General features: G+C 38.1%; 1 protein-coding gene across 1 annotated transcript in view; it reads left to right on the top strand.

Moving 5' to 3' along the window:
* LOC127450315 (caskin-2-like) overlaps positions 1-18,028 on the top strand; it is an 86,129-nt gene extending 68,101 nt beyond the window's left edge. The window contains exons 12-22 of the mRNA XM_051714312.1: positions 1,170-1,287; positions 1,811-1,996; positions 7,980-8,110; positions 8,341-8,404; positions 13,191-13,282; positions 13,453-13,563; positions 13,656-13,757; positions 13,844-13,982; positions 14,589-16,256; positions 17,236-17,476; positions 17,660-18,028. Of these exons, the coding sequence (XP_051570272.1) occupies positions 1,170-1,287; positions 1,811-1,996; positions 7,980-8,110; positions 8,341-8,404; positions 13,191-13,282; positions 13,453-13,563; positions 13,656-13,757; positions 13,844-13,982; positions 14,589-16,256; positions 17,236-17,476; positions 17,660-17,756 (2,949 nt within the window). The 3' untranslated portion in view covers positions 17,757-18,028. The remainder of the gene's footprint in view (positions 1-1,169; positions 1,288-1,810; positions 1,997-7,979; positions 8,111-8,340; positions 8,405-13,190; positions 13,283-13,452; positions 13,564-13,655; positions 13,758-13,843; positions 13,983-14,588; positions 16,257-17,235; positions 17,477-17,659) is intronic.
* The last annotated feature ends 4,236 nt before the right edge of the window (positions 18,029-22,264 follow it).

The following is a 22,264-nucleotide window of genomic DNA, read 5'->3' as shown; positions in this document are numbered from 1 at the left end:
CTGAAGATAAATTCAGAAGCGTTTACTTGTGAACTTAAACTGCTGTAGATTTTCACACAGCATTGTTACAAAGGAAACAGTGGGCAGATGATAAGTATAGTCTAAGGGTCATTTAATGGAGGCAAATGTACAGTATTTCATGACCTCAATGTTCTTGCTGCTATTGCATCTACACTTCTTCTTAGGCCTGCAGCTATGTGATTTTTGTGTTTGCGTAGGGTGGGCGGCTGGGGTCATGTTATCTAACATTCAAAAGCTTTCAAATCATGCATTGTCTCTGAAGACCCGACCTGCTCCTCTGTTTTGACTGGTTGTCAAGGATCCAGTGCTTTATTTGCAGATAGAGCACTACAGTGAATGCACACTTTTTTAATACTAAAAAAGCATTTTTCTCATTCATTTCTCCATTGGCGTTTCAAAAAATTCTTCAATAAAGAGTTGTATGGCTTGAACCAAACCAACCAGCTCCAAGATGAATCACAACATTACAATCACAAATTTAAAGCAAAAAAAGAGGATAAAAATCTAAAAATAAATACAAAAGTACATGAGACAATGAGCTACAATCCAATGAAGCATTGCAAATGATATCTGTATACTGTATAGTATAGTAGTCTTTGACAAGATTATAAACACAGTTGTTATTTTAGTGCAAAATATTGATGTATTCTGTTTAAATTGGAGCTGTCAGTTGATTACATTTTTTTTAATTATACAATGTGTCGATCAATTAATCTAATCACAATAAATCACATATATCAATATATAATATATATATAATTTAATTTAAACAGAATTTAAACAGATCAGCTCTCACTAAACTGTATATTATGATGTATATTAATATTCAATATATATTATATAAGTTTATTAATATATATTTATATATATTAATATAATTAATGTAACAATAAGTTTGACTCCTAGAATTTCACTATTAAACATGATTATTATTTTTATTTTTTTATTTATTAAGTTAAAATCACACTGATTGTGGCTTCTACAGAAGCATATGCAAACGCTTAACAATCTCGGAGCTCAGTTCTGTCTTAAAAGTTTAATGAATTATTGTCTAATTATTTTCTCTGTGGAGAAAATGAATGGGCTTTTTACTCCTGCAACCCTGCTGTTGAGCTCTTATGTGTAACCTGCTATGTTGTGGTTGGCAGGTGATTGAGCAGCACATGGACGGACGCTGGAAAGGCCACATCCACGACACTCAGAGAGGAACAGACCGAGTCGGCTACTTCCCTCCCTCCATAGTGGAGGTCATCAGTCGAAGATCAGGTACCATCATAACAACCTGAATTTTCATTCTTGGGTATACTATCCCTTTAAAGTAGAAACAGAGGATTGTGGGTTGTTTAACTGCCTAGTGAAAAAGAAAAAAAGAAAAAACAAGAACTGAGAAAAATTGGCTTTAACAAGACTTAGTGACTTAATTTTAGCCTTTAGAATAATATGAAGAAAGACAACATTTCTGCACACTGCAAATACACAATACAAATATTCACCAGGCTTTTACCTGATAAAAGTTACATGACTAGTTGCAGACATTGACTCCTTGAGTTTCATGAAAATCTGTTTGATAAAACTCACTGTTACGAATTAAAAATCACAGCCATTAACCCCTCAATTGACATACTTCCTTCAACACACTAATCATACAGACAGATATAACGCCACCCAAGATATGTGTCTCTGTCTTCCATCTTGTTGCCACTTCCCATGTAATATCTGTTCACCTCTAACCTCCATCCGCTTGCATATTAACCCGCTGCTGCTGTCATGTGTGTGTGTTGTCCTTTAGGGGGCACCCTGTTACGACACGCCTCAGTGCCCACTCAACGGCAACAGCTGTTCTCCAGATCCGCCCTCAGCCCCAGCTTAAGTCTGAGTGGCGGTGTTGCCCCTCAAACTGGTGACTCCTGCACTCTGTACACCACTAACCCCCACCCGCTGCTCCCCCATGCCAACGGTCTGAGCATCAATCCAGGTATACACGCTCGCCTCTGGACGCTTTCACACAAGAGTTTTTGTTGCGGACCCGAATCCATACGATGTCAGAGTTCGGTTTGTTTGGTTGGTCAGATGCAGTACGTCAGTGGATTGCACCTGTGTTCACTTAAAGGCAGGAGTTTGGGGTACAATTCATGTGAACCCCTAAAGTACATGATTGTGGACTTATCGTCTTTCATTAAGGAATGAACTACAATCCCATGAAGCATTGCAAATTCATCATTGTTAAAAAAAAAAAAAGCTTGCACACAATGTCCATAGAAACAATCTTCCAGGAAATGTATTAAGAGGCCAAAAAAGTGCAAAAAGTGCCAAGGTGCTCAGTGCAGCAATAAAATGTTTTTGAATGTTTTAAACTTTGCCACTTTTTTGGCCTCTTAATACATTTCCTGGAAGATTGTTTCTATGGACATTGTGTGCAACCATTTTCTTTCCTTGGATGTGATTTTTTTGAGCCTACATACCAAAGGAATGTGGATAGTCAGGTTTTCAGTGTTTGACGTGGACATTTTTGCTGTTAATTATAAGTATAGAAACAATATGAAAATACATTTTATTGCAAAATATTCAGATACAGTGCATCCGGAAAGTATTCACAGTGCTTCACTTTTTCCACATTTTGTTATGTTACAGCCTTATTCCAAAATGGATTAAATTCATTATTTTCCTCAAAATTCTACAAACAATACCCCATAATGACAATGTGAAAGAAGTTTGTTTGAAATCTTTGCAAATTTATTAAAATAAAAAAAAAAAAAATCACATGTACATAAGTATTCACAGCCTTTGCTCAATACTTTGTTGAAGCACCTTTGGCACCAATTACAGCCTCAAGTCTTTTTGAGTATGATGCTACAAGCTTGGCACACCTATTTTTGGGCAGTTTCTCCCATTCTTCTTTGCAGGACCTCTCAAGCTCCATCAGGTTGGATGGGGAGCATCGGTGCACAGCCATTTTCAGATCTCTCCAGAGATGTTCAATCGGGTTCAAGTCTGGGCTCTGGCTGGGCCACTCAAGGACATTCACAGAGTTGTCCCGGAGCCACTCCTTTGTTATCTTGGCTGTGTGCTTAGGGTCGTTGTTCTGTTGGAAGATGAACCCTCACCCCAGTCTGAGGTCCAGAGCGCTCTGGAGCAGGTTTTCATCAAGGATGTCTCTGTACATTGCTGCATTCATCTTTCCCTCGATCCTGACTAGTCTCCCAGTTCCTGCCGCTGAAAAACATCCCCACAGCATGATGCTGCCACCACCATGCTTCACTGTAGGGATGGTATTGGCCAGGTGATGAGTGGTGCCTGGTTTCCTCCAGACATGACGCTTGCCATTCAGGCCAGAGAGTTCAATCTTTGTTTCTCATGGTCTGAGAGTCCTTCAGGTGCCTTTTGGCAAACTCCAAGCAGGCTGTCATGTGCCTTTTACTGAGGAGTGGCTTCCGTCTGGCCACTCTACCATACAGGCCTGATTGGTGGAGTGCTGCAGAGATGGTTGTTCTTCTGGAAGGTTCTCCTCTCTCCACAGAGGAACGCTGGAGCTCTGTCAGAGTGACCATGGGGTTCTTGGTCACCTCCCTGACTAAGGCCCTTCTCCCCCAATCGCTCAGTTTGGCCAGGCAGCCAGTTCTAGGAAGAGTCCTGGTGGTTCCAAACTTCTTCCATTTATGGATGATGGAGGCCATTGTGCTCATTGGGACCTTCAATGCTTCAGAAATTTTTCTGTACCCTTCCCCAGATCTGTGCCTCGATACAATCCTGTCTCGGAGGTCTACAGACAATTCCTTGGACTTCATGGCTTGGTTTGTGCTCTGACATGCACTGTTAACTGTGGGACCTTATATAGACAGGTGTGTGCCTTTCCAAATCATGTCCAATCAACTGAATTTACCCCAGGTGGACTCCAATCAAGTTGTAGAAACATCTCAAGGATGATCAGTGGAAACAGGATGCACCTGAGCTCAATTTTGAGTGTCATGGCAAAGGCTGTGAATACTTATGTACATGTGATTTTTTTCGTTTTTTTTTTTTTTTTATAAATTTGCAAAGATTTCAAACAAACTTCTTTCACGTTGTCATTATGGGGTATTGTTTGTAGAATTTTGAGGAAAATAATGAATTTAATCCATTTTGGAATAAGGCTGTAACATAACAAAATGTGGAAAAAGTGAAGCGCTGTGAATACTTTCCGGATGCACTGTATATGCAAATATAAGTAGTTCATAGTAGTAGTAGAGTGTAGTGTGAGTGACTCGATTGTGTCACTCGCAGATCATCATAAGAGTGGGTGGTCACTGCAGAGCTTGTTTGGCGCGCATTGTTCATCTTGATTATCTGATTGGTGGATCCCTCATGAGGATCATGGGTAGTGTAGTTCTTCACCAGGAATTCTGCTATTAAAAAATTTTTTTTTTTAAATGATGTTGAAATAATGCAGACTAATGGCTTCAACAGAATCATATACCTTTGATTAACAGCCTCGCAGCTTACAGTTGGTTTCTCTTTAAAGGTTTATAAGTTATCGTTAAAAATCAATTCCCCTATGGAAAAAATGAGCTTCCAGAATCCGACAGTTGTGCTGGATGGAGAGCATTTTTTAAAAGCTTAATTTTTGGTGAAGGAAACAACCATTCTAGTGTGGATGAGAGGCGTAAATTTAGCGATGAATGCGTTTTCAAACAAAAACATATTAGTGTGGACGTGGTCTTAGTTGCAGTTGAAACTTTCATTAGAACTCATGTTAATGTAGCAATTGAGCCAAGTGTGAAAAACAAAATAAACATTCGCCAAGCAAAGTAAAATTTGGCTTTAGCAAGCAAATAAAACCCGCCAGTTGGTATGTCTTTTTTCAGATTTGCACCATAATAAATGGTTTAATCTCAATGTAAAAAAAAGATTTTATTATTACTTTTTTACATTTGAGTGAATCATATCAGAGTTGCAAGCAGTCTATAAAGGAAAAGCTTAGTGTCTATTACAATGTGTGACACATTCCTAGTGTTAAGCCATCAAAATGAAACAATGAGGAACAAACCACAATGAAATGCGCTGTTTTCTGTCAATATGCCTGACAAAACAGTGAAATAATTTATTAGGCCACCTCCACACTTATCTGTTTTCGTTTGAAAGCTCAGTTTTCCGTTTTCTAACATTGTCATTCTCCATAGTGTGTGGTAATGGAGAACGTTTTCATAATGCTGTGTTTTCAGTGGAGGAAAACGCTGTTCTAGTGTGGATGAGAGGTTTAAACGTGGCAAAATTAATGTGTTTTCAAACAAAATGGGATTAGTGTGGATGTAGTCTTAGTCAATGAGACGACAAAATGTGTATTTTTATTTTTATTTTTTATAAATATTGCAAAAAAACAGACGTTCCAGAACAACAACCATTTAGTAAAAAATTAGGTCAGGTTCTGCAATGCAGGTATGATAGATACATTCCAGTACCTTGCATAAAAACACTCTACAGTGGCACTCACTGATTTGAGTTGGGACACACACCCTTATCCCCACCCCCCAAGACTAGGCCAGTGGCCCAAAAAGTTTTTGTGTCTGTTAGGTGGGCCTCCCCGCAGTCTGTCCCAGCACATAACCCCCAGCATGGAGGACATCTGGATTTTACGGAACTCCTGCGCTGGTAAGAATCACTGCCCTGCCCTCTACCAAAACGCTCCTCCCCTGCGCCCCCTACTGGCTGTCTGCACCCCTGTGTATACACACCCCTTCCTGCTGCAGACAGACCTTCTGATCGGCTGGCTGGCGATTATGCCATTAAGGACTACCCAGACTCATTTGGTGTGTCCCTCTCCAGATGCTAGCTTGTGCCGAACCTCCCTGTTAGCTAGACGTCCGAGTGCTGTGAACCCTCCCGTTATACTAGAAAAAAAACATTTTCTTAATCTGTATTTTTGTCTTGTTTTCCAGTTAAAATATCTGAACAAGATTTTTACTAGAACAGCAAAATTACATAAGAACAAAAGACCTGTTTTAAGATAAATATTTCACTTGAAAAATAAATATCACTTGAAATCATTAGTTTACATTTCTTACCATATGGCTAAATTATTGCTATAGCTAGTCAGAGGTGGTATTAGGGACAGAGACATTCTCATTCTAGATAGTATTTTATTGAACAACATTTTCGTGAGTGTAGGATGAGCCATTAGTATTTTTGGTGTTTTGTGGAAGAGAAAAAGTGTTTTAAATGTGTATATCAGCCAAAAATAAACTTTTAGGAGTATACAAGCATATATAATATACTAGCTAACTGTGCGAGATTATAAATTTAGTGTGGTTTATGTTCACAACAATAGAGTACAACGGTGCCCGCCCACTTTTTTAGCCGTCTTGGTTCCGGAAGTATTTTTCCCATTCATAGGGAATTCATAAAACCCTTCATAAGAGTTGAAGCCATGAACCAAAACAAGCAGCTCCAAAGTGAATCACAACATTACAGACTTTGATTTAAAGCAAAAAAGTATTTGAAAATCATACAAAAAGACAAAGGTACAAGACCGCACCATTAAAGGTATAGTTCACCCAAAAATGAAAATTCCCTCATCATTTACTCACCCTCATGCCATCCCAGATGTGTATTTTTTCTTTCTTCTGCAGAACACAAATGAAGACTTTTAGAAGAATATCTCAGCTCTGTAGGTCCATACAATGCAAGTGAATGGTGACCAAAATTTTGAAACTCCAAAGTCCACATAAGGGCAACATAAATGTACTCCAGATGACTCCAGTGGTTAAATCCATATATATAAAGCGATATGATAGGTGTGGGTGAGAAACAGACAGTCCTTTTTGCTATTAAACTCCTCCCTGCTCAGTCAGTCTCCACTTTAACTTTCACATTCTTCTTCTTGTGTTTTTGGTGATTCACATTCTTCTCACACTTCATGCATATTGCCCCCTACTGGGCAGGGAGAAGAATTTTTGATAAAAAAAAAAATGACTTGAATATTGTTCTGTTTCTCACCCTATCCTTACCACATCGCTTCTGAAGATATGGATTAAAACACTGGAGTCATATGGATTACATTTATGCTCCTTTTATGTGGATTTTGGACCTTCAAAGGTCTAATCACCATTCACTTGCATTGTATGGATCTACAGAGCTGAAATATTCTTCTAAAAATCTTCATTTGTGTTCTGCAGAAGAAAGAAAGTCATACGCATCTGGGATGGCATGAGGGTGAGTTAATGATGAGAGAATTTTTATTTTTGGGTGAACTGTCCCTTTAACATCCTTATTGAGGGAATGAACAACAATACCATTGCATTGAGAATTACACTATTGAATTACAAACGTTCAAATGTAAAATATAAAACTATCGATTTCAAGTTATAACTAATTATAATATACACTGTATTTAAAGTATATTGCAAAATAGTCATATATATATATATATGTATGTATAAGTAATTTGAGAGTGTAGGAAGAACGACTAGATTGTGTCATTCATACAGAGTGCATCAAGGAAGTAGGCGGTCGCTACAAAGCTCTTTTACTGCGCTTAGTTTGCAGAGATTTTCTGATTGGGATTTTTACCGGATCCGGATTCTATTTGCCAACGGGTTAAGAAATGTACATTTAAGATATTTAAGATATTCTCTAAAAATAAGTCTTACTTAATTTTGCTTGTCACATTTTTCAAGGAGGTTTAGATAATTTTACTGGAAAACAGGACAAACATTCTGATCAAGGAAATAATCTTTTGGAGTGTTTCTGGAGCAGAATGAAGGTTGTGCATTGTCATCTGTAACTCCCATCACCACATGCCTGTGGCTTTATCCTGCAACTCCCCACCCCATCCTGCCTGCTGCTTCAGTAGAAATCTAGCCCTCTTGGCACAGCGGGCACTGTGTCCTCACGGCTGCAGAGGCACACTGGCATGGCAGTTCAGACCACTGTTATGATAACTGCCACTCACTCACTCTCTCTCTCTCTCCCTCTCTCTCTCTCAGCTGGGGACAGGAACAGTGTGGGCAGCACTGGCAGTGTGGGCAGCACCCGCAGTGCAGGCAGTGGGCAGAGCACAGAGAGCAACAGCGCACCCAGCGGACCACACCAGCACACCACACACCCTGACATCAAGGTATAATTGTTTACTCCTAAGCATTCATACCTGATATACAAATGGAAACCTGCCCAAAAAAAAACAAAAAATCCTTAACCACTAATCACAAATAAATTAAAAGGTCATGGGATTTCATTGGTGACAAAATATGGCAACCCTGACTGAAAATGTTGCCTTTGTATTGATCTATAGGCTGTGATGGGGTGTAAATATGAGGTTTTGATTTGTTGCTTTCTCATTTTGCACAGACTGCACCATCTGCTGGGGATTCACTACAACCGGATCATATCAAACATGCGGACACACCCACAGGTAATGAGTTACAGCCATGTATAAACTTACGTTGTGTGCTCAAGCCACACTTAAACTTGTTCGACTGTCATTGCATTTGATAACAAAATGTCAAACCAAGTGGCGTTTATTTTAAAGAAAGACAGTACAAGCACAATTTTCAAGCAAAACTTCTCACAAAAAGAGGTTTGTTAGATTTTGAAGGATAAAACAATAATAATAGATTAATTGTTCAAAATAAAGACTGTTCAAAACTGTTCAAAAGGGTATTTGGTCACTTTTTGGTTGCCAAATGTTAGTAGAACATGTTCATAGTAATATGGAAGCCCAGGAGTGCCATTTAAAAAAAATTGAAGAAATAAATTATCAATTTATTAATTTGAAAATACAAATGTGAATAAATAAACCAGTTTATTAATGGACAAATAAATAGACACATATAAATGTGTTTATTTAATTCATGTTTTAAAATGTACTTATATTTAGCAATAAAACATCACTTTAATAAGTTATTTTTAAATGCACCTTTTAAATTGCATTTTAAAAAGCATTTGCCAGTTGCTTTTCTTCGTCCATTTGCCAATTGCTTTTCTTTATTGTTTGACTTTTCCTTTTTCCATTTGTCAGTCAATACCTGCTGAAGCCCAGGAGTGCCAATTAAAAAAGAATGAAGGAATAAATGATCAATCTATTATTTTGAAAATATAAACTTAAATAAACAAGTCAATTTATAAATGGACAAATAAAGACACATTTAAATGTTTATTTAATTCATGTTTAAAAATTTCATTATATTTAACAATAAAATTGTGCATTAATAAATCATTTATTTCATGTTTAAAATGTCATTAAATGTATCAGTAAATGAGTACATTAATGAGTCTTTTAAATTGCATTTTAAAAAGGTATTTGGTAACTGCTTTTCCTCATCCATTTGCCAATTTGCTTTTTCTTTTCTTTCTCCAATTGAGAATTGAGTTTTTTTAAAAATGCCATTGAACTGTTGACTTGTGGGAGCAACCAATGAACTTTCGACTCAGTTATAAGACACACCTCCTCTCCCACGTGCCACTCGAAGAGGATGTAAGACGGCTTGTCACTGGACGACGGTACGAGCAGTTTACGTGATATTATTAGATCTGCGAATCCCACGCATAAGAAACGGATGCGAAGAAGTTAATGGTGGCTCGTTCACTGTTGCTGTGAAATGTCAGAGTGCGGCCCTACCTGAGCGTGCACAGTGATATATGTCCAGGATGGGAGCTGGTAATCGTGATGCTGTCAACAGAACCATCCTCCCGACTCGCGCCCCGAACTGAAACACGCGACGGAGGTGAGCAAGGGCAACGGCTCGAGTCGTTGAAGAAAGCTGATGGACTTTCTAGAAATTATACTGAAGAAAACACACATCCCCTTTCAGTTATATCACATTCATTTTAAAAACACTTTATGATTATCTTTAATTAATTTTTATTAAAATAATTGCCTGTGTATGATCGAGAAAAGGCGGGCATCTGATGGGCAGCTGATTATACAAAGAAGGCAAGTGAGCACACTTTTGTGAAACAAATGGTAGTGTTTAAACTAATGTTGTGTATTAATTATGTGTATTACGAAAGTGTCTCTTTCAAAGGAAAATTTTAAAATACATATATACTTTCCACACCAACCTGCTGTGTATATCTGTTTATAATGTTGCAAATAAAGTCTTTTGTTGTGCTCATCTTCATAAAGATGTTTATTGACTGACACTATCTATACACATAGTAAATACACAATGTACACATTCTTTTATCACATTTCTCTATTACAATTGTAGTATGGGTCTTATGGATTTAACATTTTGAATTTGAATTTTTAAAGAATTTAAATTGTAATTGTACCTGAATCAATTATGTTATAGGCAAAATTTAATTGATACAGATAATGGCAATTAACGTGTCAAAGATGTCTGAGGTAAAATGTCCAAGATTTAGGCCAGACATTTTCAGAGAGAGAGAGAAAAAAATCAATAACCAGCGTGTTTTACACCTTCACTGCTAGAATTGTGTGAAATGAAACCATGTCACTTAACATAACTTTTACTTGAAGAAAAAAAAAGGACTGTCTGGTTGTGTAAACAAAAGGTTACACTTTATTAAGCTTTATAAACAGAATCAGTTTTGCAAAGTTTCATTGAGTCCCAGTGCTTATGGTCGATGATCTCGCAGGGCACAGAAAGTTGAGTATATGGGCTTTGTTCATAAATGTGGCAGAGAGAGTGGTCATACAGTAATGAAACAGGTGAATAGCTGTAAGGTCAGAACAGGCTGGCAGTATTCTTCATCGGCTCTGTACCTCAAGGGGTGAAGTAAGGTGAGGCAAATGGCAGTTCCTGCGCATTTCAGTTCGGTGCACGGGTCAAGAGGCTAGTTGTGTTGACAGCATCACGATTACCAGCTCCCATTCTGGACACATATCACTGTGCACGCTCAGGTAGGGCCGTGTTCAGCATTTCACAGCAACAGTGAACGAGCCACCATTAACTTCTGATATGCTTTGCATCTGTTTCTTATGTGTGGGATTCGCTGATCCAATAATATCATGTAAACTGCTCGTACCGTTGTCTAATGACAGGCCGTCTTACATCCTCTTCGACTGGTACATGGGAGAGGGGGTGTGTCTTATAACTGAGTCGAAAGTTCATTGGTTGCTCCCATGAGTCAACAGTCCAATGGCATTTTTTGTAGCTCAATTCTCAATTGGAGAAAGACAAGGAAAAGTTAAAGGTAAAAGAATAGGAAAAGCAAAACGAAAAAGAAAAGCCATTGGCAAATTGATGAGGAAAAGCAGTTGGCAAATGAATTAAGAAAAGCAATTTCCAAATACCTTTTAAAAATGCAATTTAAAAGGTGCCTTTAATGTGCATTAAAAAAGTGCATTTAAAAGACTCATTAATGTACTCATTTATTGATACATTTAATGATATTTTAAACATGAAATAAATATGATTTATTAATGCCCAATTTTATTGTTAAATATAATTACATTTTTAAACATAAATTAAATAAACACATTTAAATGTGTCTTTTTATTTGTCCGTTTATAAATTGACTTATTCAAGTTTTTATTTTCAAATTAATAGATTGATAATTTATTCCTTCATTCTTTTTTTAATTGGCACTCCTGGGCTTCAGCAGGTATGGATTGACAAATGGAAAAAGAAAAGAAAAAGTCAAAAAATAAAGAAAAGCAACTGGCAAATGGATGACAAAAAGCAATTGCCAAATTTAACTTATTAAAGTGATGTTTTATTGCTAAATATAAGTACATTTTAAAACATGAATTTAATAAACACATTGAATTGTTTCTGTTTATTTGTCCATTTATAAATTGGTTCATTTATTCACATTTATATTTTCAAATCAATAGATTGATAATTGATTCCTTCATTATTTAAATGGCACACCTGGGCTTCCATATAGTAAATGAAAAACTACAACACTGGTTACTCTGCTAGGACACTTGTGTACAGGCAACAACTACTTAAAACTTAAAGTAGCTAAACTACAGTCAAGTAGTTAGTTACACTAGAAGCTACTAACAAAAAGTAGTTAACTACATTGAAGCTATTTATGGAAGAAAATCTTTCTAAATATACAATTATCCGATGAAATTATTTTATTCTGCAATCAGAGGTCTTACATAGTTTTCTCCATATAAAAACAGTTAATAAACCATAAATATAGTTATATGTGTAACAACATCTAAAATATAGTTATATATTACAGAAGATCTGATTCAGAACAGTATTGTGTGGCACAAAAACAACATATATCTCAATTAGGGTGGCAGCATTCAATTAAACACATGCATTTATACTAAATACAAAAATATAAAAATAGACACACCCATTGTATATAACTGAGTCAAAAACATGATAAACAGCAGCAATTCACTAAATAAGTCACTTCAAAAAAGAAGCACAGTGACTTCTGCTCTGAGGTTCAAGTGAATCAGGAAATCTTTTGTTTGAATTAGTTCATTTACATTACCGTAGCTGTTCAAACAAATTGATTAACTAAAATGAATTGATTTCCCAATTCATTTGAAGTGAACTGGTGAATTGTTTTGAACCAATTCAGTTACATGAGCTGTCCCATTGAACCTATTCACTAAAATGAATTGACTTCCCAATGCTACATTAGTGAATCGGTGAATTCCTCTACATGAACCGTCTGAACGAGCTGACTCACTAAAATGAATTGACTTCCAAAAGCTACATAAGTAGATAATTTTTAACCAATTAATTTACATGAACCATTAAAATGAACCAATTCACTAAAATGAATTGACTTCCCAAAGCAACATAAGTGAATTGGTGAATCATTTTGTAACCAATTCATTTACATGAATTTTCCAAACAAACCAATTCACATAAACTTTTTGTTGTTCCCAAGAAAACAAGAGAGGATGGTTTAGGTGAGCATGTTTGATCACTCCCTTAGCTGGATTGCAACGTGCACAATACAGTATGACAAATGTAGTATTTAGTGACACTGCTAAACATTGGAAAAAGAAGCTTGTTACTTTTAGTAGTAGCATCACTACTTTTAATTTAGTTTCTGCCCAACACTGGCTAGGACACCTGTGTGAACACTAACACTGTATATTCTGTTTAGTCCATCAAATGTTCTTGGAAATTGTGGTGATTCTATAACATTTTCTTTTTAAATGCTTGCATAGCATTACATATTTTTTTTAATCAACGTTTATAGCAAATCCATTTAGATATATATTGATGTGAGTATGTGTGTTGAATTTTAAGGTGTTCCCTGCAGACCTGTGTTGCCCGCACAGAAGGCAGGAGAGCAAGGTTTCACTCTGTTTGTACATCCTCAGCAACTACTAGAGGGCAAGGTGAGAACTTACCCTTACAGATGGCACAACACAAACCTCAAAATATTGTCAAATGCCAGATTTTGTGTTCACATATTTTGTTGAGTGTGTTTCAGGTCTTTTTTGTGTACAGTCAGAGAGAAGGTGAGAAATGTTGGTTATTTTAAGTGTATGTCCTTTGTCATTGTCAGGATGCTGTGGCTATCTATCAGTGGCTGAGTGAGTTTCAGTTGGAGCAGTACACTGCAAACTTCCTAAACGCTGGCTATGATGTGCCCACCATCAGCAGAATGACCCCAGAGGTACCATCACAACTTGAATGCATCTAAGAGATATGACGTTTATTGTTGTTGCTGCAGGTAGAGTTTATATTGATGGTATATCTCTTCTTCAGGATCTCACAGCTATCGGTGTGACTAAACCAGGCCATCGTAAGAAGATCTCCCTGGAGATCGGAAACCTCAGTATTCCAGAATGGCTCCCAGAGTACATACCAGTAAGTCAAAACATATATAATTTGTGTGCATACATGTGTCTACTGCGTTAACTTCTCTCTCAGTAAAGTGTAATATTAACCCTTAGCAGGATCTCGGGGAGTGGCTGAGTGCAATAGGCCTGCCTAAGTATCATAAGAAACTGGCTGAGAACGGCTATGACTCTATAAACATTGTTCGAGACCTCACATGGGAAGACCTGCAGGAGATTGGCATCACCAAACTAGGTGAGATAACGTAACCCTGGAAAGCAAATGCATTGTGGGATTTGTGCATAGACTAACAGTTAAAAAATATTTTCAAATTCAACAGTAATTCAGTCATGACAGCTCTCAGAATAAATTCTAAGATATTATAATGGATATGACAAGTTAGTAGGTCTTGGCATATTAGATCTGCTTGCACTGCTGCTACTACTGATAAGAACATACACAGACATGCTGGGTTGAGCATATAAGGCACATGGACCATTAAACATACATACAATCTCCAGGAAGCAGGTCTAGACAGGTGATACTGGGGAGGAGGGGGTTTCAGTGAAACTGCGTGCTGCAGTAAAACTAGCTTACCTGCAAACGACTGAGCAATTTAGTATGCTGTGTGCAAGCTAATTGGCCAACAGATAACATGTTCAAATTACCTATCATCTTGCGCCTTGTAGAGTTTAATGACTGAACTTAAAATCATTTGTCTTCAAATCTGTTGTTGACAGTGGTGGATTTGCTAGGAAAATGGTTGTAGCAACAGTGCAGAGATAGAATTAGAGATGTAACTTCTCAGAGAGAGTTTTAGCATTTATAAATAGTGTTAAGTGTGTGTGTGTCTCTTATCAGGCCACCAGAAGAAGATGATGCTTGCAGTGAAGAAGTTGTGTGATATTCATAAGGCCCTTCTGCAGGCCGAGTCAGAGCAGGGCACACTACGCCGCAAAACCCCTGCTGCCCTGGACCTGCTCACTATTGAGCCACCCCCTGAGGGCGGTGACCTTCCATCGCCCCACACACCCAAGATGCTCACTTTCCAGGACAGTGAGCTGAGTACTGAACTACAAAGTGCTATATCCACACCCTACAGTGGCTGTCAGGAGGGACTGGCCATCAAAAACGCAGTAAGTATGTCCATCAGTCAGGAGAGCATTGACACGCGTTCTCGGGGGTCCGGACGCTCCCAGGAGCCTCCCAACACTCCCTCGTCCTCTTCTTCGTCAACCTCCCATTACAGCCTCTCCCGCGAGAGCTTAACAAGTGCCGACAGCAGCCCTGCTAAAGAACGGAACATTCCAGAAGGCCACGACCAGGTCACGCGTCCTCAGCTACCGCAGCAGCTGCCGTTCTGTATGTCCACAGGCTTTAAATACCCAGTGCTGCTTGCCAAACCCAAACTGGGCTCTTTGCCCTCTCCACAAGGCTCCGCTGTTCAAAAAAAACTCAATTATCCACGTTTGCACTGTAATAGTGCCACACTCAACCGCCACTCTCCTAGCATGACCAAGAAGCGCACACAGAGTCTGACCCGCTACGCTTTGTCAGATGGCGAGCCTGATGAGGAAGACGATGAAGAAGCTGCTCAGCTAGCCAGTATCGCCATGCCTTCTTATGCCACATTGAGCCGCAAGCCTGCCCGTGGCCAGTTGGCACGCCTTCAGTCCGCTCCGGAGCAGTCCATTGGCCGAAGCCAGTCTTTCGCCATTAGAGCTCGGCGTAAAGGCCCTCCCCCACCACCACCGAAACGCCTAAGCTCTGTCAGCAGCTGCAGCACTAGTGTCGAAACTGTCTCGGACATGCCAGTGCCACCTACTGGAGGAGTTGAGAGTGACAGTCCTGGAACTGTAAAGAGCATTGCAGCTGTTTTAGAAACTGTTCTACCTGACCCTAAAGTGGATCTCCTTCAGGAGACCAAATCATTTGTCTCTGTCTCCAATGAAGGGTCCAGACAGAGAGCTTTGAGTCAGACCGAGTCCATCCAAGTCCTGCAAGCCAATCCAGATACTGATAGTGCATCAAAGTCTGACTCTGAAGAGGACGATGGGACCAAGAATCCAGGTCTGGAGAGCTCTTCCTCGCCACAGAACAGCTCCAGTGAGTGCATCCCCTTTGCAGAAGAAGGCAACCTCACCATCAAACAAAGACCTAAAGTTGGCGGCCCTCTCAAGACAGAGAGCACCTCAGAGTCTCCAGAGAAAGCCAAACCGGCCAAAGCCCCTGAAGTTCCAGAGTTCAACCTGAAAGAGTCGGACACGGTGAAGAGACGGCAGAAGCCAAAAGACAAGGAGCAGCCAAACATGGCGTCCGACGGCAACGTTGACAACCTGACGGTTTCTGAGCAAATTCAGACTCAGGACACTGTGAAACTCCGCATCAGTGAATCGGAGATGAGTCTTCCACGTGTGGAGCCTTTTCTCAAACAAATGCAATCACCACCACCTGTTGCCCCCAAACCTCCCAGTCCCCTGAATCCAGCACGGCATACCTCGAAACCACATCCTGCTCCTACAAACACAGGTACAGCCTACTAATGCGAATTCAGCCATTTGGCTAAATATACTAGCAATGATAGTGTCTTTCACATGTAGCGTTAAAAGAATAGTTCACTAAAAAATGAAAACTCACTTCACGTCATTTACTCACCCTGATGGTGTACCAAATTTGTATGTCTTTCTCTCTTCCGTGGAACATAAAAGGATATATTTATCAGAATGTCAGGGGTGATCTTGTTCATACAATAAAAGTAATTGGATATGGAGGCTGTCAAGCTCCAAAAGTTGACGAGAAGGCGGCATAAAAGTGGTCGGATAGACTCATTAGCTGTAAGCAGGGGTTAAATTGGGATTTCATTTTGACTACTTTTATGTTGTTTTTTTTGGAGTTTGACTGCGCCCACCCCCATTCACTTTCGTTGAAAGGAAAAAGCATTGTGAACATTCTTTAAAAAGATAAAAACATTTGTGTTCTACCAAAGAAATAAAGTCGTATGGGTTTTGAACGAAATGAGCTTGAATAAATGATGAAATAAATATTGTATTTTTTTTTTTTTTTTCATTTTAGCGAATAGGTTCATTCAGACTGTACATTCCAAATAGTGTTGGTTACAGTTTGACTTATTTTTTTGTATTGATAAAAAATTATTTGCTAAACATTACTGTTTATTATTGTTTTTCGATTCAGTTGTATATACTGTACATTAGGGCATTTTTCTTTAGATTGTTGTACATTTATCTGTTCAAGGTTGGCACAATGACTTTTGAATGTTTTTTCAATGCAATGTTTTTTTTTGGTGCCAGATTTATACTGTTCTAATTTTATTAATAAATTATATGATCTGCTAGATATAATTAAATAGCTGGTTAGCTTCAAAATATTTAGCAACATTTGGTGTTAGTTAGTTACAGAGTATTACAACAGTACATTTTGACTGCATTTAACTACTTACACACAACTTTACATTTATTCTGGTGTTCTGTTTTTGGTGTCGTGTTCGCAGCAGTTGGCTCTAGCGTGACTCTGAATGTTGTTCAGAGTGTGGCCTTTGCGGCTCCTCCATGTCCTGTCCCACACTCCCCATCACCAGAGAGAACATCTAGATCAGCAAACCTCCAGACTCCTGTTGAGGCAGGCCAGGGGTCGACGCTCATGCAGCAGAGGCTGGAGAAGACCAGCTCATCTCTGGAGGAGGCACTGAAAGCCGTAGAGAGAAAACTAACTCTGGAGAACCGCACTGAGGGGTGAGAAACACTTTACAAAGCATCAAGTACTGTATGCTCGAGGATTTCACACTTTAAGGAATAGTTCACCCAAGAAATTTAGATTCTGTCATCATTTACAAGTCCTTTAATTGTTAATGATACTTTTCACTCCGAAAGTAAAAGTCCATTCAAGTAAATACATTTCTGTTGCGTCTCTTCTAGTGTTTCTCACGTGGCAAAGTCTGCAGGGAACATTCTGGATGACATCGGGAACATGTTCGACGATCTAGCCGATCAGCTGGATGCTATGCTGGATTAAACTTCTCTCCTGCATGGAGCTGTGGATTATTTCATGGACCCAATCCAGAACAGCACATGCCTTTATTACAAATGGAGACCAGAGGAAAACTTATTTGACCATTGACCACATTTCCAAGGACCACACGGGGACATTTATTGATGTCCACAGTCTTCTGACCAACTTCAGTGTAGGTATCATCTGTACTTGTTTGTTTAGTCTTATTCCACTATATAACACTATGTAACAAAATTTTTGTTGCTGGGTAGTATGTGTTATTTCCTAATTGCTTATGCCTCAAAAGTACAGAAAATGGCTGTTATTCCCCACAAACTTTGCTTTTGTGACCAGGACAGAGATATTTTGAAATGTACCTATTTCAAATAAGAAAACAGGCATATGAATCCAAATTAACATGTATTTATACTAAAGTAATACAAAAATGACTACAAAAGATTTAGAAGTGAGTAGTTTTTCGAGATTTGCGATTATACTGTAAATCACTTTCACGTATCAGCCCCCAAATGTAATCTTCCATCATATTCTCATTATACTGTCCTTGGTAGTGTCGTTCAAAGTCCAGTATATCCTGATGAAAGCACTCGCCTTGCTCCTCCGAGTACGCTCCCATGTTCTACTTGAATTTATCAAGATGAGCATCAAGGATATGGACTCTGAGGTACATCCTACAGCCCATTGTGCCGTAGTTCTTCACCAGAGTCTCAACCAGCTCCACATAGTTTTCGGCCTTGTGATTGCCCAGGAAGCCCCGCACCACTGCGACAAAGCTGTTCCAAGCCGCTTTCTCCTTACTAGTGAGCTTCTTGGGGAATTCATTGCACTCCAGGATCTTCTTTATCTGTGGTCCGACAAAGACACCGGCTTTGACCTTTGCCTCAGACAGCTTAGGGAAGAAGCCTTGAAGGTACTTGAAGGCTGCCGACTCCTTATTTAGAGCTCTGACAAATTGTTTCATAAGGCCCAATTTGATGTGCAGTGGTGGCATCAGCACCTTCCGGGGCTCCACCAATGGCTCCCACTTGACGTTGTTCCTCCCCACAGAAAACTCGGTCCACTGTGGCCAGTCCCGCCTGTGGTAGTGCGCCTTGGTGTCCCTGCTGTCCCATGGGCTGATTCATGAAAGGGATTTACAGTATAATCGTAAATCTCGAAAAACTACTCACTTCTAAATCTTTTGTAGTCATTTTTGTATTACTTTAGTATAAATACATGTTAATTTGGATTCATATGTTGGTTTTTTTCTGACTTTATGTGAACGAAAAGACACAAATTCGCCCATTTTCTCATTGGAAATAGGTACATTTCAAAATATCACTGTCCTGGTCACAAAAGCAAAGTTTGTGGGGGATAACAGCCATTTTCTGTACTTTTGAGGCATAAGCAGTTAGGAAATAACACTTACTACCCAGGAACCAAAAAAATAAATAAATAAATTGTTACACAGTGTAATCAACCAGCATATATATTTGTTTATGCATTTCATTCTGTCCTGTCATTACTAGTCTTTCTGGGGCTGAACTGTGGTCTTTACCGTGCATAACCCCAATACATTTTACAAAATGACCACAAATGTCCTAGATGAAAGAGATGCACTTAGGAGAATCATTCCTAAAGCAATAATCATTTCAAAACACTACACTCTTTCAAAGATGAAATCTTTGGAAAGATTAAAAGAATAGTTCTTCCAAAAATGAAGTGCATATGACTTTGGAATGAGATGAAGGCGAATAATAGTCAATTTTGGGTGAACTATTTCTTGAGCATTTTAGCTTTGAAAACAATTGTACCTTGTTTTATATGGAGCACAAGCAGCTTTTTATCCATTTCAGAAGGTAATAGCCTTCCGGTTTGGTGCTACTACATTCATGAAAGATATTGTCCTCTCATGACATTGCAAATGTGCAGGGTAAGAAACATGACTGACATTTATTTTTGTATTTAAGTGTGGTTTTAAAGGGAACACGTCATCTTTGAATGAAAACACTTCCTCATGTAACTAGAGCAGCATCATTGTACAGCAAGCAATTCAGGTTAAAGTTGATAATAAACACTATGAACGTCTTTAAACTTATTTTAGTCAAAATAGTATTTAAACTTTATCGAAATATGTATATTGTACACTAAAGGTATATTTGATTGGGAAGCAAACCTGTTTGTTGTACCAAAGTATATATATGTTTTTTATTCAAATGTTGGCTTATCAGGATTTCTAACACGATTATCTTGACGCTGAACTAATGATAGTTAACCCAGTGACTTTTCCTCTTTGCAAATCACTTGATATGGATGTTTTCAATGTGAAATTTCCACTCTGTTGCTATACGTGTTTAAACTTTTTTCATTCAGGTTGTAATTAACCAAGATGTTCTGCATAATTACTGTCATTTGTTGTTTTCACATGAGTTGTAACATTTCATCAGTTTCAGGACATGCAGTTACCACTATATGCTAGTTCTGTTCTTAAAATCATAATGCACCTTAAGTTTATGTTCATGCACAGAGACAGTTCCTCTCTGCATTAGTAAAGAAATATCAAATTGCACATTGTTGTCTGACCAGATTCTTACAATATCATATGTCACTTGTAAGTAAGAACAAAGTGTAATTGGTTTCTATGTTGTATTTCACTGCATATTCTTTCCTTTGTTCTAATTTGTACATGTTTTCTATTAAATGAATGTAGCTATATTGTCAGGGTTTTTTTTTTTTTTTTTTATCGTTGTACTGCCCATATCATTGCCAGCACTTATTAAAGAAAGACTTCTGTGTTAGTTTTTTGTTTAAAATAAAATGTTTTAAAAAATCTCATTAACAGCTAGCACAAATGCTCTTTAGACATGCATATCAAACTAAATGGCAAAGAAACTGACGAAAGAACAATCGATTGCAGAGTTAGTAGAAAATGTCTGCGTTGTAATATTTTGAAACCGCTTTAACTTTGTTGCTACCAAACTTTGCAGGTTATAAATGTGACTAAATGTAATAATCTTTATTATGGGATGGATTAGTGATTTGGTGCCAAGCAACCAGTGTTGGGAAGTAGCTAACTAAAAGTGGGGATGCTACTGACTTTAAGACATATTTCAGTAGTGTGACAGTAGTTCAGCTTTTTTCACAACAGTGCAGTTTTCAGTAAAAAGCTACATTTTCCAACGAGAGCCGACTGTCAAGGAAGTGAGGGTAAAAATTAAATCATTTAGGTGAATTGGTTCTTTTGGACAGTTCATGTAAATGAGCTAGTTCACACAAATGATTCACTGATTCACTTGAGCTCGAGCAGCATTAAAGGCACTTTACTTTCATTTTTTAAGTGAAATATTTAATGCATTACTGCTGTTTATAAACATATTTTCTTTAAATAGCTTCAATGTAGCTACTTTATTTATTTATTTTTAAAGAGTAGCTTGAATGTAATATGTAATTTAAGTGTGCACTCAGTATTTTTTTTCCCCCTATTAAAAAGTTTTACTCCTAAAGAAATGAACTGTACTTTTGAAAGGTATAAAATCATGAGCACTCACATGAGATGAGGACTCTAGTCATATCAGTAACCTTATAAAAGCTGCTTTATTCTACATGGGGCAGGGGCACCCTCATAGGGGCTGCCATTTTAGAATCACAAGACCAGCTGAATACAACTCTCTTAATCTCAGTAACCGTCTTGTTATTAGACACTTTCATTCTTGGATTAAATTAATCTTGGCTGATTGTGAATAGTGAATTTCTACAATGGCATCTGAAACTGAAAACTATTGATTTTGAATGATGATGCATCCACACCACTAGGTGTCAGTAGGTCACCAAGATGACAAAAACACAAAAGTTACTGAGTGCACCTTTAACTCCTTTGAATTATGAGTAGTTTTGGGCTACAGCAGAGATTATTTAGCAGAGAAGGGTCACTTCTATTTAAACGAATGGGAGAAATTGGAACGCCCATCCAAGAAGCTCTAGCACCCAACAGTCAACAGATGTAGAAAGGGAGTTCCACCTTACAGTTAAAAGAGCCAATCACCTTTTAGATATGGGGGGGGAATAAATAAATAAATATATATATATATATATATATGTTTTTTTTTTTTTTTTTTGGTGTAATCTGAGGTGAAGCAGCACAATTTATGATACCAGTGTTATCAGATTTTACTGCTCATTTGAAATATGTTCTTTGATCGTAATCTTGGCTACCCGTTTAGGAGATTTCAGTCTTTCCTTGAGATTCAAGTAAATAGGAGCTGCACTTGCTAGAAAGACTTTGGCTACAGTTTCAAAGTAGTTGCAATGGGTATGTACTGTACATTTTTGCAATTTTAACGCTTGGCGTTGCTAACACGTTTTACTGTAGCTGCGAACTTGAAATTTCACATGCATCTCCTTGTCATGAGGAACAATTTTGCCTCTTGTACCCGTGATGTAGATGTAAACCATTTAAAGTCACATGCACAATGCTGAAATATAAATTTAACAATTTAGTAATCTGTCCACTAAAACAGCATCTGACAAAGTGGGTG

The sequence above is a fragment of the Myxocyprinus asiaticus genome, chromosome 13 (assembly GCF_019703515.2).
Source record: "Myxocyprinus asiaticus isolate MX2 ecotype Aquarium Trade chromosome 13, UBuf_Myxa_2, whole genome shotgun sequence".
In the NCBI taxonomy this organism is placed as follows: domain Eukaryota; kingdom Metazoa; phylum Chordata; class Actinopteri; order Cypriniformes; family Catostomidae; genus Myxocyprinus; species Myxocyprinus asiaticus.
The sequence above is the reverse complement of the archived record's forward strand: the minus strand, read 5'-3'. Positions and strand labels throughout refer to the sequence as shown.